Consider the following 20,400-nt stretch of genomic DNA (forward strand, 5'->3'; position numbering starts at 1 on the left):
CACTAAGTTATTTATTCGGATTAAAATAACATTTTATTGAGAATAATTAGAGAAATTGAAAGCTTGATGTGTGTGCAAGAATAATAAAAAAAATAAATAATTAATATTTTTTTTATTAATAAGTTGGAATTTGCGTTATGTACCACTAAATCTTATTTATTCGGACTAAAATAACACTAAATCTTATTTATTCGGACTAAAATAACATTTTATACGGATAGCGAATTAGGTTTGGTCTTAAAACTTAAATGTCAACTTCGTAAATTCAAAAATATTATATGCATATTATTTTAGTAGATTATGTAGCTATTAAAAAAAAAATCAGAGAAATTGAAAGAATTCATTAATTATATATTATTAAAGTGGTACATAATACTTGATGCGTGTGCAAGAATAAAAAAATATATAAATAATTAATAATTTTATTAATAAATTGGTTATCAATCATGGATTACCTCTCAAGAATATAAGTGTCGGGTAATTTAATTTAATAATAGAGGAAGTTTGTCGGATAATTTAATTGAAAATATTAAATTATTAATATGACCAAATTTTATTTATATCCATATCTATACTACTAATATAAAAAGAAAAAAAATTTCCACTCACGAATGGGAGTTAGTCTGTTAATCAATTTTTCAAAATTTATATTAATTTATAAATTATTGTTTCTTTTTCTCTAAATAATCCTCTGAATTATATGTATGATGCTTCGTAATGTATAAACAAATGTTTGCCAGATGGTGAATTTTTAATTCATTTATTTGAATACAATTAATTTTTAAATATTTAGGATAAACATCTCTAAAATTCCAAACATTTGGAATGAAGAATTAATCAAAAGGGTTTATAAATTTAAATTCTATACATTGAAGAGACGCCAAAATCTAAATGAAGGTCACATTATGAATATAATCTTAGCATAGAGTGTGTCGAAATCAATTACATATCCTCCAATATCAGAAAGGAGTCCAGTTATTTAGAAGCAATAATTAAAAAATTTATTTGCTATTGAATGGAGATTTAATCCATTAGGTGAAAAAGAATATTTACACTCAAAATCAATGACTCTATAAAATTTGATTATTGGGATTTTGTCGAGGCATTCAATAAAACCTTTTTCTACTGATTAAATATTTTAATTTTTAGAAGAGTAAATTATATACAAAATCAATAATAATAATAAAATTAATGAGATCATACTGTTCATTCTCATAAATATATTTTGACACTCCCTTTTATCTTTTGGTAATAGAAATTTACTTATAAATAAAAATAAAAAATTAAGAAATTATTTTAATTTTATACAAGTGTGATAATCTAATTTTTATAATATATTAATTATATAACTTAGTATTATAATTAGATGTATAATTTTATATACAGATTCAATACAAAAAAGTCAAAAAAATATGGAATCTTATTATCATTCCTATAAATATTGCATCATACCCCCTCTTTCTAAATATAAATAATTTTTAATTTAATTTATCACCATGTAACTATTAATATCAATTAAATATATGTAACTTAATATAAAGATTCTTAAAAATTTTAATAAAACAATTTAAATATAAATTAGTATAAATAATAATAAAATATATGGAATCATATCATTTATTCATAAGTATCCCTTGACACCCCCTACCTTTTAGTAATTAATATTTAATTATAAATAAAAATAAAATTTTGAATTTATATATATTAGAAGGTGACATTTCTTCAGTTCAAATTTCTAACTAACTATTTTATTAATATATTAATTAAATAATTTAATATTTAATTATTAAGAGACGTAACTTTATATACTGATTTAATAACAAACAATAATATAGTTTAAATTTAAATTAGTGTAAATGGAAGAACCATATTATTTATATCATAAATATTTTGATGCATACAAAATTAATCTTGATTACTTTTTATATTTGTTTTTAAAAATATCGACACGTGAATAGTCATGTGCCGTTAATTGTGTGTTTCTAGAGTTAAAAAAAAAAAAAAGAATCCTATTATTAGTTCTTATAAATATTGGCTTGACACTCCCTCTATAAATAAAATTAAATTAAATGAATCTTTTAATTTGGTAAACTTTTCATTGAAATTTATAACCTAACAACTATTTTATTAATATATTAATCAAACAATATTAAGAAGACCATATATAGATTCAATAAAGAAAAAGTCAAAAAATATGAAATCTTATTATTCATTCTCTAAATATTGCCTTCATACACCCTCTAACTTTTAGTAATCAAATTTAGTTATAAATAAAAATAAAATCTAAATCTTTTAATTTTAAAAACAGATAATTTAAATTTATAACCTAATAACTATTTTATGAAGTAAATTACATACAGATTCAATATAAAACTAAATAAGGTAATATTATCCATTCTATTTAAACACCCCCTCTACCTTTTGGTATTAAAAATTTACTTATAAATAAAAAGATTAATTTTATAAATTCAAAATATTTTATGCAAGTATGAATCTAATTTTTATATACAAATTCAATAAAGATTAGTAAATAACTAAATAATTTAAATTTAGAAACTAGTGTAAATAATAAAAATATATACGAGTTCTTACTGCACTCCTTTGACACCCCTTACACCTTTTGGTAATAAAATTTAGTTATAAATGAAAATAAAAAGTTAATCTTTTAATTTTAATTTAAATTATTTGTACTTGGTAATTTTTTAATTTAATGATTTTATTGATTTTATTAATTACATAAGTTAATATTTTCATTTTAGAGTAAATTACATACAAATTCAATAAGGATTTAGTAAAAATGATATAGAAATATACCATATTGCTCATTCCCATAAATTTTACTTTGATACTCCTACTAATTGATAATAAAAATAATTTATGCAAGTGTGATAATCTAATTTTCATTTAGTATTTTAATTAAGATGTGTAAATTTTATATACCGATTCAGTAAAAGTACTTGAATCATATTATTCATTCTTGTAAATATTACTTTCATACCCTTTCTACTTTGTGGTACTAAAAATTTAGCTATAAATAAAAATAAAAATTAATCTTTAAATATTAAAAATAGATAATTTTTAATTAATTTGTAAAGTGGTAGCTATCAATATCAGTTAAATATGTAATTTAATATAAAAATTCTATAAAAAATTAATATGATAATAAAATTTATTAGAACCCGATCAAACCGGTGAAAGCCGACCAGTCCGAAAGCCAAGTCAAGTTATGTTAGAGAGAGAGAGAGAAAATGATGATGAACAACTGAACAAGCTGGTGGCTAATAGCGGAATTGGGAGTGGAGAAGAAGGAAAGAAAATTGGTGGTGGTGGATGGAAGGAAAAAGGAGGTGGGGGTGGGGGGAGGGGGGAAGAGGAAAAAGAATTAATATCTATTAAATAAAAATTAATTAAATAATTTAATTTATAACCTATGGCTCTTCGCCACCTGAGGCTGTAGTATGTTCCAAGGGTTGGGCTGTTCACCCATTAAAGCGGTACGTGAGCTGGGTTCAGAACGTCAGTTCGGTCCATATTCGGTGTGGGCGTTACAGCATTGAGAGGACCTTTTCCTATTATAAATAAAAATAATAAAAAAAATATACGAGTTAATTCTTTTCCATAAGTTTTGCTTTGATGGCCCCTCTACCTTTTGGCAATAAAAATTTAGTTATAAATAAAAATAAAATATTTAAATAATTTACACAAATGTGATGGTTTTTAATCTAATTTAATTTAGTATTTTTATTATTTTGTGTTACTTTATATATAAATTCAATAAAAAAATAATAATTTTAAATAGGTGTTCCATAGATATTGCTCAACATGCCCTCTTCCTTTTGATAAAAAAATTAATCTTTTAATTTAAAATAATTTATAGATAATTTTTTAATTTATATCTGTAAATATTGACTCCCACCCTACCTTTTGGTAATAAAAATTTAATTATGAACAAAAAATTAATCGTTCATTATAGAAAAAACCTTTAATTAATATAAAAAAATTAATATTGCATTGGAACCACCTTATTTTAAATTTAGTAAACAACATATACAAAATAAATAAAAATAATAATAAAATAATTGAAATTAATCTTACATTTATCCCCTAGCTTTTGATAATAAAGTAATCTCCTTATTTTAAATTTAGTAAACAACATATACAAAATAAATAAAAATAATAATAAAATAATTGAAATTAATCTTACATTTATCCCCTAGCTTTTGATAATAAAGTAATCTTGCAATTTATTTTAATTTTATACAATCAAGATAATTTTTTAATTTAAATTTATAACTTATTTATTAACATACTAATTTAATTATTATAATTTTTATAAATTTATAGTAACTAATTTAATATTAAAAAACATATATGTATTGATTATAAATATTGCTTTGATGCCGTCCCCCTTTATGTAAAAGAAAATTTAATATTAAATTAAATAATTTAATATTCAATTAATTGTAACTGCAATCATATACTTGGTAATTTTTAACATCAATAAATCAATTGAATAATTTAATATTTCAATTAAAAGAGTAACTTATATACAAATTCAATGAAAAAATTGTTTTGGTCTTATTGTTTATTTTCATCAATATTACTTTTACATTTCCTCTATCTTTTGGCAATAAAAAATAAAAGATTAAAAGATTAATTTTAAAAATTTAAAATAATTTATATGTGTGACAATTTTTTAATATAATATTATAACCTAGTAACTAATTTTATTAATATAGTAAATAATAATTTAATATTTTAATTATTAGCTATATCACACATCTTAATAATATCCTAATAATGTACAATTAATATCACCAAACATTGAATAAGAAAGATTTTACAAAGAACTTAGTAATGATAAATAGAAATTGAGTATGTTAATTTATTTCTTAAAAATAAAAGTAAGGTTGGAAAAAAGATGGAAATATATATCCATTCTCTTATGTGAATACCTATTCTAATCTAAATCACTAAGAAAAAGAAAAGACTGGTGGATCCTATTTTTGATGTATAAGTAAAGAATTAAAACATGTGTCACATTTAATGTTTTCACTAATCAAATATACATAATGACTTAAGTTAGAAGTTGAAGCATAGTTTAGAAAATATTACAATAAATATCTAAATTTAAAATCTATATATAACAGTTACTATTGAAATATAATCAACATAACTATTAGGCCATAAAATAACTATTGAGATATAAATATTTTGTTAAATAAGGGACTTAAGAGAATTCGAACGCCAAAAAGAAAATCCGAAGAAAAAGAACAAAAAGAGAACGAAAAACAAAAAAAGAACAAAAAGAAAAAAAAAAGAAAAAGAGAGCAGTATTCGGCAAAAAAAAAAAAAAGAGATAGAAAAGCAATCCCCACCGAGTTTTGATAACGTAAGTGGTGGTGGGAAATGTCGAGCTTTCTCCATTGATGGAATCCCCTTCCGCATTGGAGTATCTCCGAAATTTGAGTTTCTTGATCCGATTGCATTTGTGGAGATTATTAAATTACAAGTTTGAGAAGAAGGGGTGAATGATATATCCATACATATCCTTGATAAGACGTACGTGACTCGTTCCCAATTTTTCTTTAATCATGTGAACTTGTTTGTTTCCATATCGCTAATAGATCTCATAGCTCGTGTTATTTCTTGTTATCTTTAGTGGTGAGCCAACTGTGGGGAAATAAAGCCAGCAACATTAGTCTTGCAACTTACCACCAAGAAAGGGCAGGTATTTGGTACATTTGATCTTTGATGTCTTATGGAATATTTCATTCTGTTGTATGCATTGGGTAACTAGCTCCATAGAACTTTTTCTGTTGCTTTCTTTCCTTGTAGTTTAGTTTCTCTAAAATACCAGACCAACTTCCGATGCACTGCCCTCAGCTCTCTTTACCACTTTCTTCTTGAAAGAAGTTGTGAGTTGTTGGGATAGTGATAAATAACGAGGCCATTATACAACTTGTTTCATAAGCAACGGTTGCAAAATGCAATAAAAGGAATAGCACAAATTGGCATTGGTAGGTTAGTTTACTATCTCATGTTTAAAGTTTGCTCGTTGTGAACTCGATTGAGCTATTTGTCTTATGAAGGTCTATTGTATGATTTAGTGGAAAAGTGATGTGGGTTATGTCCTAGCTATGGTATTACGGACGACGTTAGTATTATTCGTGAGCCGGCTGTTGGTAAATGGTTTTTGATGCTACTTCAATGTTTTTGGTAAATGTGGTTAAATATTAACGGCAGTGTCCACCTGGATCTATTGGTTTATTGTAATTTCGTCAATGCAGGCAAAGTTGATTTGACCATGAACATTGTTGAGCATAAAAGTGGAGGAATTTATGCAGGTGGTGGAATATCAAGTGGGTATGTCGAAAACATTAAGTTACAGAAGCTTTGTTTATTTTGTAGAATTTCTAGTTTATATGTAACGGGGGTTTCCACTGTAGTTTACTGCCGTGAGCTGGATGCAATATTTGCTTATTTCTCATTGAAGTTGCTCAAAAATAAATGGACTAATGACACTTTAGTCTTTAGAATTAGAGCTATGAATGTTAATTAGTTCTTCGAAGGACATTATTCTCTTCATAGGTTTATGAAGTGATGTGGGTTATGTCCTAGCTATGGTATTACGGACGACGTTAGTATTATTCGTGAGCCGGCTGTTGGTAAATGGTTTTTGATGCTACTTCAATGTTTTTGGTAAATGTGGTTAAATATTAACGGCAGTGTCCACCTGGATCTATTGGTTTATTGTAATTTTGTCAATGCAGGCAAAATTGATTTGACCATGAACATTATTGAGCGTAAAAGTGGACGAATTTATGGAGGTGGTGGAATATCAAGTAGGTATGTTGAAAACATTAAGTTACATAAGCTTTGTTTATTTTGTAGCATTTCTGGTTTATATGTGACGGGGGTTTCTCTGTAGTTTACTGCCGTGAGCTGGATGCAATATTTGTTTATTTCTCATTGAAGTTGCTCAAAAATAAATGGACTAATGACACTTTAGTCTTTAGAATTAGAGCTATGAATGTTAATTAGTTCTTCGAAGGACATTATTCTCTTCTTAGGTTTATGGGTTTCTTACATGGTTGTCTGTCTTGTCTTCTATTTTTTTTCAGATTACAAGAACGGATTTCTAAAGATGCAATGGGGGATAAGCTTAAGAGAATTGGAACGCCAAAAAGAAAATCCGAAGAAAAAGAACAAAAAGAGAAAGAAAAACAAAAAAAGAACAAAAAGAAAAAAAAAAGAAAAAGAGATCAGTATTCGGCAAAAAAAAAAAAAAGAGATAGAAAAGCAATCCCCACCGAGTTTTGATAACGTCAGTGGTGGTGGGAAATGTCGAGCTTTCTCCATTGCTGGAATCCCCTTTCGCATTGGAGTATCTCCCGAATTTGAGTTTCTTGATCCGATTGCATTTGTGGAGATTATTAAATTACAAGTTTGAGAAGAAGGGGTGAATGATATATCCATACATATCCTTGATAAGACGTATGTGACTCGTTCCCAATTTTTCTTTAATCATGTGAACTTGTTTGTTTCCATATCGCTAATAGATCTCATAGCTCGTGTTATTTCTTGTTGTCTTTAGTGGTGAGCCAACTGTGGGGAAATATAGCCAGCAACATTAGTCTTGCAACTTACCACCAAGAAAGGGCAGGTATTTGGTACATTTGATCTTTGATGTCTTATGGAATATTTCATTCTGTTGTATGCATTGGGTAACTAGCTCCATAGAACTTTTTCTGTTGCTTTCTTTCCTTGTAGTTTATTTTTTCTAAAATACGAGACCAACTTCCCATGCACTGCCCTCAGCTCTCTTTACCACTTTCTTCTTGAAAGAAGTTGTGAGTTGTTGGGATAGTGATAAATAACGAGGCCATTATACAACTTGTTTCATAAGCAACGGTTGCAAAATGCAATAAAAGGAATTGCACAAATTGGCATTGGTAGATTAGTTTACTATCTCATGTTTAAAGTTTGCTCGTTGTGAACTCGATTGAGCTATTTGTCTTATGAAGGTCTATTGTATGATTTAGTGGAAAAGTGATGTGGGTTATGTCCTAGCTATGGTATTACGGACGACGTTAGTATTATTCGTGAGCCGGCTGTTGGTAAATGGTTTTTGATGCTACTTCAATGTTTTTGGTAAATGTGGTTAAATATTAACGGCAGTGTCCACCTGGATCTATTGGTTTATTGTAATTTTGTCAATGCAGGCAAAATTGATTTGACCATGAACATTATTGAGCGTAAAAGTGGACGAATTTATGGAGGTGGTGGAATATCAAGTAGGTATGTTGAAAACATTAAGTTACATAAGCTTTGTTTATTTTGTAGCATTTCTGGTTTATATGTGACGGGGGTTTCTCTGTAGTTTACTGCCGTGAGCTGGATGCAATATTTGTTTATTTCTCATTGAAGTTGCTCAAAAATAAATGGACTAATGACACTTTAGTCTTTAGAATTAGAGCTATGAATGTTAATTAGTTCTTCGAAGGACATTATTCTCTTCTTAGGTTTATGGGTTTCTTACATGGTTGTCTGTCTTGTCTTCTATTTTTTTTCAGATTACAAGAACGGATTTCTAAAGATGCAATGGGGGATAAGCTTAAGAGAATTGGAACGCCAAAAAGAAAATCCGAAGAAAAAGAACAAAAAGAGAAAGAAAAACAAAAAAAGAACAAAAAGAAAAAAAAAAGAAAAAGAGATCAGTATTCGGCAAAAAAAAAAAAAAGAGATAGAAAAGCAATCCCCACCGAGTTTTGATAACGTCAGTGGTGGTGGGAAATGTCGAGCTTTCTCCATTGCTGGAATCCCCTTTCGCATTGGAGTATCTCCCGAATTTGAGTTTCTTGATCCGATTGCATTTGTGGAGATTATTAAATTACAAGTTTGAGAAGAAGGGGTGAATGATATATCCATACATATCCTTGATAAGACGTATGTGACTCGTTCCCAATTTTTCTTTAATCATGTGAACTTGTTTGTTTCCATATCGCTAATAGATCTCATAGCTCGTGTTATTTCTTGTTGTCTTTAGTGGTGAGCCAACTGTGGGGAAATATAGCCAGCAACATTAGTCTTGCAACTTACCACCAAGAAAGGGCAGGTATTTGGTACATTTGATCTTTGATGTCTTATGGAATATTTCATTCTGTTGTATGCATTGGGTAACTAGCTCCATAGAACTTTTTCTGTTGCTTTCTTTCCTTGTAGTTTATTTTTTCTAAAATACGAGACCAACTTCCCATGCACTGCCCTCAGCTCTCTTTACCACTTTCTTCTTGAAAGAAGTTGTGAGTTGTTGGGATAGTGATAAATAACGAGGCCATTATACAACTTGTTTCATAAGCAACGGTTGCAAAATGCAATAAAAGGAATTGCACAAATTGGCATTGGTAGATTAGTTTACTATCTCATGTTTAAAGTTTGCTCGTTGTGAACTCGATTGAGCTATTTGTCTTATGAAGGTCTATTGTATGATTTAGTGGAAAAGTGATGTGGGTTATGTCCTAGCTATGGTATTACGGACGACGTTAGTATTATTCGTGAGCCGGCTGTTGGTAAATGGTTTTTGATGCTACTTCAATGTTTTTGGTAAATGTGGTTAAATATTAACGGCAGTGTCCACCTGGATCTATTGGTTTATTGTAATTTTGTCAATGCAGGCAAAATTGATTTGACCATGAACATTATTGAGCGTAAAAGTGGACGAATTTATGGAGGTGGTGGAATATCAAGTAGGTATGTTGAAAACATTAAGTTACATAAGCTTTGTTTATTTTGTAGCATTTCTGGTTTATATGTGACGGGGGTTTCTCTGTAGTTTACTGCCGTGAGCTGGATGCAATATTTGTTTATTTCTCATTGAAGTTGCTCAAAAATAAATGGACTAATGACACTTTAGTCTTTAGAATTAGAGCTATGAATGTTAATTAGTTCTTCGAAGGACATTATTCTCTTCTTAGGTTTATGGGTTTCTTACATGGTTGTCTGTCTTGTCTTCTATTTTTTTTCAGATTACAAGAACGGATTTCTAAAGATGCAATGGGGGATAAGCTTAAGAGAATTGGAACGCCAAAAAGAAAATCCGAAGAAAAAGAACAAAAAGAGAAAGAAAAACAAAAAAAGAACAAAAAGAAAAAAAAAAGAAAAAGAGATCAGTATTCGGCAAAAAAAAAAAAAAGAGATAGAAAAGCAATCCCCACCGAGTTTTGATAACGTCAGTGGTGGTGGGAAATGTCGAGCTTTCTCCATTGCTGGAATCCCCTTTCGCATTGGAGTATCTCCCGAATTTGAGTTTCTTGATCCGATTGCATTTGTGGAGATTATTAAATTACAAGTTTGAGAAGAAGGGGTGAATGATATATCCATACATATCCTTGATAAGACGTATGTGACTCGTTCCCAATTTTTCTTTAATCATGTGAACTTGTTTGTTTCCATATCGCTAATAGATCTCATAGCTCGTGTTATTTCTTGTTGTCTTTAGTGGTGAGCCAACTGTGGGGAAATATAGCCAGCAACATTAGTCTTGCAACTTACCACCAAGAAAGGGCAGGTATTTGGTACATTTGATCTTTGATGTCTTATGGAATATTTCATTCTGTTGTATGCATTGGGTAACTAGCTCCATAGAACTTTTTCTGTTGCTTTCTTTCCTTGTAGTTTATTTTTTCTAAAATACGAGACCAACTTCCCATGCACTGCCCTCAGCTCTCTTTACCACTTTCTTCTTGAAAGAAGTTGTGAGTTGTTGGGATAGTGATAAATAACGAGGCCATTATACAACTTGTTTCATAAGCAACGGTTGCAAAATGCAATAAAAGGAATTGCACAAATTGGCATTGGTAGATTAGTTTACTATCTCATGTTTAAAGTTTGCTCGTTGTGAACTCGATTGAGCTATTTGTCTTATGAAGGTCTATTGTATGATTTAGTGGAAAAGTGATGTGGGTTATGTCCTAGCTATGGTATTACGGACGACGTTAGTATTATTCGTGAGCCGGCTGTTGGTAAATGGTTTTTGATGCTACTTCAATGTTTTTGGTAAATGTGGTTAAATATTAACGGCAGTGTCCACCTGGATCTATTGGTTTATTGTAATTTTGTCAATGCAGGCAAAATTGATTTGACCATGAACATTATTGAGCGTAAAAGTGGACGAATTTATGGAGGTGGTGGAATATCAAGTAGGTATGTTGAAAACATTAAGTTACATAAGCTTTGTTTATTTTGTAGCATTTCTGGTTTATATGTGACGGGGGTTTCTCTGTAGTTTACTGCCGTGAGCTGGATGCAATATTTGTTTATTTCTCATTGAAGTTGCTCAAAAATAAATGGACTAATGACACTTTAGTCTTTAGAATTAGAGCTATGAATGTTAATTAGTTCTTCGAAGGACATTATTCTCTTCTTAGGTTTATGGGTTTCTTACATGGTTGTCTGTCTTGTCTTCTATTTTTTTTCAGATTACAAGAACGGATTTCTAAAGATGCAATGGGGGATAAGCTTAAGAGAATTGGAACGCCAAAAAGAAAATCCGAAGAAAAAGAACAAAAAGAGAAAGAAAAACAAAAAAAGAACAAAAAGAAAAAAAAAAGAAAAAGAGATCAGTATTCGGCAAAAAAAAAAAAAAGAGATAGAAAAGCAATCCCCACCGAGTTTTGATAACGTCAGTGGTGGTGGGAAATGTCGAGCTTTCTCCATTGCTGGAATCCCCTTTCGCATTGGAGTATCTCCCGAATTTGAGTTTCTTGATCCGATTGCATTTGTGGAGATTATTAAATTACAAGTTTGAGAAGAAGGGGTGAATGATATATCCATACATATCCTTGATAAGACGTATGTGACTCGTTCCCAATTTTTCTTTAATCATGTGAACTTGTTTGTTTCCATATCGCTAATAGATCTCATAGCTCGTGTTATTTCTTGTTGTCTTTAGTGGTGAGCCAACTGTGGGGAAATATAGCCAGCAACATTAGTCTTGCAACTTACCACCAAGAAAGGGCAGGTATTTGGTACATTTGATCTTTGATGTCTTATGGAATATTTCATTCTGTTGTATGCATTGGGTAACTAGCTCCATAGAACTTTTTCTGTTGCTTTCTTTCCTTGTAGTTTATTTTTTCTAAAATACGAGACCAACTTCCCATGCACTGCCCTCAGCTCTCTTTACCACTTTCTTCTTGAAAGAAGTTGTGAGTTGTTGGGATAGTGATAAATAACGAGGCCATTATACAACTTGTTTCATAAGCAACGGTTGCAAAATGCAATAAAAGGAATTGCACAAATTGGCATTGGTAGATTAGTTTACTATCTCATGTTTAAAGTTTGCTCGTTGTGAACTCGATTGAGCTATTTGTCTTATGAAGGTCTATTGTATGATTTAGTGGAAAAGTGATGTGGGTTATGTCCTAGCTATGGTATTACGGACGACGTTAGTATTATTCGTGAGCCGGCTGTTGGTAAATGGTTTTTGATGCTACTTCAATGTTTTTGGTAAATGTGGTTAAATATTAACGGCAGTGTCCACCTGGATCTATTGGTTTATTGTAATTTTGTCAATGCAGGCAAAATTGATTTGACCATGAACATTATTGAGCGTAAAAGTGGACGAATTTATGGAGGTGGTGGAATATCAAGTAGGTATGTTGAAAACATTAAGTTACATAAGCTTTGTTTATTTTGTAGCATTTCTGGTTTATATGTGACGGGGGTTTCTCTGTAGTTTACTGCCGTGAGCTGGATGCAATATTTGTTTATTTCTCATTGAAGTTGCTCAAAAATAAATGGACTAATGACACTTTAGTCTTTAGAATTAGAGCTATGAATGTTAATTAGTTCTTCGAAGGACATTATTCTCTTCTTAGGTTTATGGGTTTCTTACATGGTTGTCTGTCTTGTCTTCTATTTTTTTTCAGATTACAAGAACGGATTTCTAAAGATGCAATGGGGGATAAGCTTAAGAGAATTGGAACGCCAAAAAGAAAATCCGAAGAAAAAGAACAAAAAGAGAAAGAAAAACAAAAAAAGAACAAAAAGAAAAAAAAAAGAAAAAGAGATCAGTATTCGGCAAAAAAAAAAAAAAGAGATAGAAAAGCAATCCCCACCGAGTTTTGATAACGTCAGTGGTGGTGGGAAATGTCGAGCTTTCTCCATTGCTGGAATCCCCTTTCGCATTGGAGTATCTCCCGAATTTGAGTTTCTTGATCCGATTGCATTTGTGGAGATTATTAAATTACAAGTTTGAGAAGAAGGGGTGAATGATATATCCATACATATCCTTGATAAGACGTATGTGACTCGTTCCCAATTTTTCTTTAATCATGTGAACTTGTTTGTTTCCATATCGCTAATAGATCTCATAGCTCGTGTTATTTCTTGTTGTCTTTAGTGGTGAGCCAACTGTGGGGAAATATAGCCAGCAACATTAGTCTTGCAACTTACCACCAAGAAAGGGCAGGTATTTGGTACATTTGATCTTTGATGTCTTATGGAATATTTCATTCTGTTGTATGCATTGGGTAACTAGCTCCATAGAACTTTTTCTGTTGCTTTCTTTCCTTGTAGTTTATTTTTTCTAAAATACGAGACCAACTTCCCATGCACTGCCCTCAGCTCTCTTTACCACTTTCTTCTTGAAAGAAGTTGTGAGTTGTTGGGATAGTGATAAATAACGAGGCCATTATACAACTTGTTTCATAAGCAACGGTTGCAAAATGCAATAAAAGGAATTGCACAAATTGGCATTGGTAGATTAGTTTACTATCTCATGTTTAAAGTTTGCTCGTTGTGAACTCGATTGAGCTATTTGTCTTATGAAGGTCTATTGTATGATTTAGTGGAAAAGTGATGTGGGTTATGTCCTAGCTATGGTATTACGGACGACGTTAGTATTATTCGTGAGCCGGCTGTTGGTAAATGGTTTTTGATGCTACTTCAATGTTTTTGGTAAATGTGGTTAAATATTAACGGCAGTGTCCACCTGGATCTATTGGTTTATTGTAATTTTGTCAATGCAGGCAAAATTGATTTGACCATGAACATTATTGAGCGTAAAAGTGGACGAATTTATGGAGGTGGTGGAATATCAAGTAGGTATGTTGAAAACATTAAGTTACATAAGCTTTGTTTATTTTGTAGCATTTCTGGTTTATATGTGACGGGGGTTTCTCTGTAGTTTACTGCCGTGAGCTGGATGCAATATTTGTTTATTTCTCATTGAAGTTGCTCAAAAATAAATGGACTAATGACACTTTAGTCTTTAGAATTAGAGCTATGAATGTTAATTAGTTCTTCGAAGGACATTATTCTCTTCTTAGGTTTATGGGTTTCTTACATGGTTGTCTGTCTTGTCTTCTATTTTTTTTCAGATTACAAGAACGGATTTCTAAAGATGCAATGGGGGATAAGCTTAAGAGAATTGGAACGCCAAAAAGAAAATCCGAAGAAAAAGAACAAAAAGAGAAAGAAAAACAAAAAAAGAACAAAAAGAAAAAAAAAAGAAAAAGAGATCAGTATTCGGCAAAAAAAAAAAAAGAGATAGAAAAGCAATCCCCACCGAGTTTTGATAACGTCAGTGGTGGTGGGAAATGTCGAGCTTTCTCCATTGCTGGAATCCCCTTTCGCATTGGAGTATCTCCCGAATTTGAGTTTCTTGATCCGATTGCATTTGTGGAGATTATTAAATTACAAGTTTGAGAAGAAGGGGTGAATGATATATCCATACATATCCTTGATAAGACGTATGTGACTCGTTCCCAATTTTTCTTTAATCATGTGAACTTGTTTGTTTCCATATCGCTAATAGATCTCATAGCTCGTGTTATTTCTTGTTGTCTTTAGTGGTGAGCCAACTGTGGGGAAATAAAGCCAGCAACATTAGTCTTGCAACTTACCACCAAGAAAGGGCAGGTATTTGGTACATTTGATCTTTGATGTCTTATGGAATATTTCATTCTGTTGTATGCATTGGGTAACTAGCTCCATAGAACTTTTTCTGTTGCTTTCTTTCCTTGTAGTTTATTTTTTCTAAAATACGAGACCAACTTCCCATGCACTGCCCTCAGCTCTCTTTACCACTTTCTTCTTGAAAGAAGTTGTGAGTTGTTGGGATAGTGATAAATAACGAGGCCATTATACAACTTGTTTCATAAGCAACGGTTGCAAAATGCAATAAAAGGAATTGCACAAATTGGCATTGGTAGATTAGTTTACTATCTCATGTTTAAAGTTTGCTCGTTGTGAACTCGATTGAGCTATTTGTCTTATGAAGGTCTATTGTATGATTTAGTGGAAAAGTGATGTGGGTTATGTCCTAGCTATGGTATTACGGACGACGTTAGTATTATTCGTGAGCCGGCTGTTGGTAAATGGTTTTTGATGCTACTTCAATGTTTTTGGTAAATGTGGTTAAATATTAACGGCAGTGTCCACCTGGATCTATTGGTTTATTGTAATTTTGTCAATGCAGGCAAAATTGATTTGACCATGAACATTATTGAGCGTAAAAGTGGACGAATTTATGGAGGTGGTGGAATATCAAGTAGGTATGTTGAAAACATTAAGTTACATAAGCTTTGTTTATTTTGTAGCATTTCTGGTTTATATGTGACGGGGGTTTCTCTGTAGTTTACTGCCGTGAGCTGGATGCAATATTTGTTTATTTCTCATTGAAGTTGCTCAAAAATAAATGGACTAATGACACTTTAGTCTTTAGAATTAGAGCTATGAATGTTAATTAGTTCTTCGAAGGACATTATTCTCTTCTTAGGTTTATGGGTTTCTTACATGGTTGTCTGTCTTGTCTTCTATTTTTTTTCAGATTACAAGAACGGATTTCTAAAGATGCAATGGGGGATAAGCTTAAGAGAATTTGAACGCCAAAAAGAAAATCCGAAGAAAAAGAACAAAAAGAGAAAGAAAAACAAAAAAAGAACAAAAAGAAAAAAAAAAGAAAAAGAGATCAGTATTCGGCAAAAAAAAAAAAAAGAGATAGAAAAGCAATCCCCACCGAGTTTTGATAACGTCAGTGGTGGTGGGAAATGTCGAGCTTTCTCCATTGCTGGAATCCCCTTTCGCATTGGAGTATCTCCCGAATTTGAGTTTCTTGATCCGATTGCATTTGTGGAGATTATTAAATTACAAGTTTGAGAAGAAGGGGTGAATGATATATCCATACATATCCTTGATAAGACGTATGTGACTCGTTCCCAATTTTTCTTTAATCATGTGAACTTGTTTGTTTCCATATCGCTAATAGATCTCATAGCTCGTGTTATTTCTTGTTGTCTTTAGTGGTGAGCCAACTGTGGGGAAATATAGCCAGCAACATTAGTCTTGCAACTTACCACCAAGAAAGGGCAGGTATTTGGTACATTTGATCTTTGATGTCTTATGGAATATTTCATTCTGTTGTATGCATTGGGTAACTAGCTCCATAGAACTTTTTCTGTTGCTTTCTTTCCTTGTAGTTTATTTTTTCTAAAATACGAGACCAACTTCCCATGCACTGCCCTCAGCTCTCTTTACCACTTTCTTCTTGAAAGAAGTTGTGAGTTGTTGGGATAGTGATAAATAACGAGGCCATTATACAACTTGTTTCATAAGCAACGGTTGCAAAATGCAATAAAAGGAATTGCACAAATTGGCATTGGTAGATTAGTTTACTATCTCATGTTTAAAGTTTGCTCGTTGTGAACTCGATTGAGCTATTTGTCTTATGAAGGTCTATTGTATGATTTAGTGGAAAAGTGATGTGGGTTATGTCCTAGCTATGGTATTACGGACGACGTTAGTATTATTCGTGAGCCGGCTGTTGGTAAATGGTTTTTGATGCTACTTCAATGTTTTTGGTAAATGTGGTTAAATATTAACGGCAGTGTCCACCTGGATCTATTGGTTTATTGTAATTTTGTCAATGCAGGCAAAATTGATTTGACCATGAACATTATTGAGCGTAAAAGTGGACGAATTTATGGAGGTGGTGGAATATCAAGTAGGTATGTTGAAAACATTAAGTTACATAAGCTTTGTTTATTTTGTAGCATTTCTGGTTTATATGTGACGGGGGTTTCTCTGTAGTTTACTGCCGTGAGCTGGATGCAATATTTGTTTATTTCTCATTGAAGTTGCTCAAAAATAAATGGACTAATGACACTTTAGTCTTTAGAATTAGAGCTATGAATGTTAATTAGTTCTTCGAAGGACATTATTCTCTTCTTAGGTTTATGGGTTTCTTACATGGTTGTCTGTCTTGTCTTCTATTTTTTTTCAGATTACAAGAACGGATTTCTAAAGATGCAATGGGGGATAAGCTTAAGAGAATTCGAACGCCAAAAAGAAAATCCGAAGAAAAAGAACAAAAAGAGAAAGAAAAACAAAAAAAGAACAAAAAGAAAAAAAAAAGAAAAAGAGATCAGTATTCGGCAAAAAAAAAAAAAAGAGATAGAAAAGCAATCCCCACCGAGTTTTGATAACGTCAGTGGTGGTGGGAAATGTCGAGCTTTCTCCATTGCTGGAATCCCCTTTCGCATTGGAGTATCTCCCGAATTTGAGTTTCTTGATCCGATTGCATTTGTGGAGATTATTAAATTACAAGTTTGAGAAGAAGGGGTGAATGATATATCCATACATATCCTTGATAAGACGTATGTGACTCGTTCCCAATTTTTCTTTAATCATGTGAACTTGTTTGTTTCCATATCGCTAATAGATCTCATAGCTCGTGTTATTTCTTGTTGTCTTTAGTGGTGAGCCAACTGTGGGGAAATAAAGCCAGCAACATTAGTCTTGCAACTTACCACCAAGAAAGGGCAGGTATTTGGTACATTTGATCTTTGATGTCTTATGGAATATTTCATTCTGTTGTATGCATTGGGTAACTAGCTCCATAGAACTTTTTCTGTTGCTTTCTTTCCTTGTAGTTTATTTTTTCTAACATGCGAGACCAACTTCTGATGCACTGCCCTCAGCTCTCTTTACCACTTTCTTCTTGAAAGAAGTTGTGAGTTGTTGGGATAGTGATAAATAACGAGGCCATTATACAACTTGTTTCATAAGCAACGGTTGCAAAATGCAATAAAAGGAATTGCACAAATTGGCATTGGTAGATTAGTTTACTATCTCATGTTTAAAGTTTGCTCGTTGTGAACTCGATTGAGCTATTTGTCTTATGAAGGTCTATTGTATGATTTAGTGGAAAAGTGATGTGGGTTATGTCCTAGCTATGGTATTACGGACGACGTTAGTATTATTCGTGAGCCGGCTGTTGGTAAATGGTTTTTGATGCTACTTCAATGTTTTTGGTAAATGTGGTTAAATATTAACGGCAGTGTCCACCTGGATCTATTGGTTTATTGTAATTTTGTCAATGCAGGCAAAATTGATTTGACCATGAACATTATTGAGCGTAAAAGTGGACGAATTTATGGAGGTGGTGGAATATCAAGTAGGTATGTTGAAAACATTAAGTTACATAAGCTTTGTTTATTTTGTAGCATTTCTGGTTTATATGTGACGGGGGTTTCTCTGTAGTTTACTGCCGTGAGCTGGATGCAATATTTGTTTATTTCTCATTGAAGTTGCTCAAAAATAAATGGACTAATGACACTTTAGTCTTTAGAATTAGAGCTATGAATGTTAATTAGTTCTTCGAAGGACATTATTCTCTTCTTAGGTTTATGGGTTTCTTACATGGTTGTCTGTCTTGTCTTCTATTTTTTTTCAGATTACAAGAACGGATTTCTAAAGATGCAATGGGGGATAAGCTTAAGAGAATTGGAACGCCAAAAAGAAAATCCGAAGAAAAAGAACAAAAAGAGAAAGAAAAACAAAAAAAGAACAAAAAGAAAAAAAAAAGAAAAAGAGATCAGTATTCGGCAAAAAAAAAAAAAGAGATAGAAAAGCAATCCCCACCGAGTTTTGATAACGTCAGTGGTGGTGGGAAATGTCGAGCTTTCTCCATTGCTGGAATCCCCTTTCGCATTGGAGTATCTCCCGAATTTGAGTTTCTTGATCCGATTGCATTTGTGGAGATTATTAAATTACAAGTTTGAGAAGAAGGGGTGAATGATATATCCATACATATCCTTGATAAGACGTATGTGACTCGTTCCCAATTTTTCTTTAATCATGTGAACTTGTTTGTTTCCATATCGCTAATAGATCTCATAGCTCGTGTTATTTCTTGTTGTCTTTAGTGGTGAGCCAACTGTGGGGAAATATAGCCAGCAACATTAGTCTTGCAACTTACCACCAAGAAAGGGCAGGTATTTGGTACATTTGATCTTTGATGTCTTATGGAATATTTCATTCTGTTGTATGCATTGGGTAACTAGCTCCATAGAACTTTTTCTGTTGCTTTCTTTCCTTGTAGTTTATTTTTTCTAAAATACGAGACCAACTTCCCATGCACTGCCCTCAGCTCTCTTTACCACTTTCTTCTTGAAAGAAGTTGTGAGTTGTTGGGATAGTGATAAATAACGAGGCCATTATACAACTTGTTTCATAAGCAACGGTTGCAAAATGCAATAAAAGGAATTGCACAAATTGGCATTGGTAGATTAGTTTACTATCTCATGTTTAAAGTTTGCTCGTTGTGAACTCGATTGAGCTATTTGTCTTATGAAGGTCTATTGTATGATTTAGTGGAAAAGTGATGTGGGTTATGTCCTAGCTATGGTATTACGGACGACGTTAGTATTATTCGTGAGCCGGCTGTTGGTAAATGGTTTTTGATGCTACTTCAATGTTTTTGGTAAATGTGGTTAAATATTAACGGCAGTGTCCACCTGGATCTATTGGTTTATTGTAATTTCGTCAATGCAGGCAAAATTGATTTGACCATGAACATTATTGAGCGTAAAAGTGGACGAATTTATGGAGGTGGTGGAATATCAAGTAGGTATGTTGAAAACATTAAGTTACATAAGCTTTGTTTATTTTGTAGAATTTCTAGTTTATATGTAACGGGGGTTTCTACTGTAGTTTACTGCCGTGAGCTGGATGCAATATTTGTTTATTTCTCATTGAAGTTGCTCAAAAATAAATGGACTAATGACACTTTAGTGTTTAGAATTAGAGCTATGAATGTTAATTAGTTCTTCAAAGGACATTATTCTCTTCTTAGGTTTATGGGTTTCTTACATGGTTGTCTTGTCTTCTATTTTTTTTTCAGATTACAAGAACGGATTTCTAAAGATGCAATGGGGGATAAGCTTAAGAGAATTCGAACGCCATAAAGAAAATCCGAAGAAAAAGAACAAAAAGAGTAAGAAAAACAAAAAAAGAACAAAAAGAAAAAAAAAAGAAAAAGAGAGCAGTATTCGGCAAAAAAAAAAAAAAGAGATAGAAAAGCAATCCCCACCGAGTTTTGATAACGTAAGTGGT

General features: G+C 31.7%; 1 protein-coding gene across 18 annotated transcripts in view; it reads left to right on the forward strand.

The window, feature by feature from the left end:
* The window catches only part of LOC110011994 (protein PXR1-like), a 15,411-nt gene continuing 451 nt past the window's right edge, over positions 5,441-20,400 (forward strand). Inside the window, exons 1-31 of one of the 18 annotated variants that reach the window (XR_002287117.1) lie at positions 5,441-5,562; positions 5,663-5,731; positions 6,291-6,366; positions 7,125-7,497; positions 7,598-7,666; positions 8,226-8,301; positions 8,577-8,949; positions 9,050-9,118; positions 9,678-9,753; positions 10,029-10,401; positions 10,502-10,570; positions 11,130-11,205; positions 11,481-11,853; positions 11,954-12,022; positions 12,582-12,657; positions 12,933-13,305; positions 13,406-13,474; positions 14,034-14,109; positions 14,385-14,756; positions 14,857-14,925; positions 15,485-15,560; positions 15,836-16,208; positions 16,309-16,377; positions 16,937-17,012; positions 17,288-17,660; positions 17,761-17,829; positions 18,389-18,464; positions 18,740-19,111; positions 19,212-19,280; positions 19,840-19,911; positions 20,189-20,355. Coding sequence is in view for 1 of the 18 variants with exons in the window: in XM_020693861.1 (XP_020549520.1) it covers positions 5,532-5,562; positions 5,663-5,731; positions 6,291-6,366; positions 7,125-7,323 (375 nt within the window). In the remaining 17 variants the exon portion in view is untranslated. Of the gene's footprint in view, positions 5,563-5,662; positions 5,732-6,290; positions 6,367-6,773; positions 6,850-7,124; positions 7,498-7,597; positions 7,667-8,225; positions 8,302-8,576; positions 8,950-9,049; positions 9,119-9,677; positions 9,754-10,028; positions 10,402-10,501; positions 10,571-11,129; positions 11,206-11,480; positions 11,854-11,953; positions 12,023-12,581; positions 12,658-12,932; positions 13,306-13,405; positions 13,475-14,033; positions 14,110-14,384; positions 14,757-14,856; positions 14,926-15,484; positions 15,561-15,835; positions 16,209-16,308; positions 16,378-16,936; positions 17,013-17,287; positions 17,661-17,760; positions 17,830-18,388; positions 18,465-18,739; positions 19,112-19,211; positions 19,916-20,188; positions 20,356-20,400 lie in introns of those variants that run through there. The other 17 variants (XR_002287106.1, XR_002287115.1, XR_002287118.1 and 14 more) reach the window with 17 other exon arrangements.

Source organism: Sesamum indicum, linkage group LG5 (genome assembly GCF_000512975.1).
Source record: "Sesamum indicum cultivar Zhongzhi No. 13 linkage group LG5, S_indicum_v1.0, whole genome shotgun sequence".
In the NCBI taxonomy this organism is placed as follows: domain Eukaryota; kingdom Viridiplantae; phylum Streptophyta; class Magnoliopsida; order Lamiales; family Pedaliaceae; genus Sesamum; species Sesamum indicum.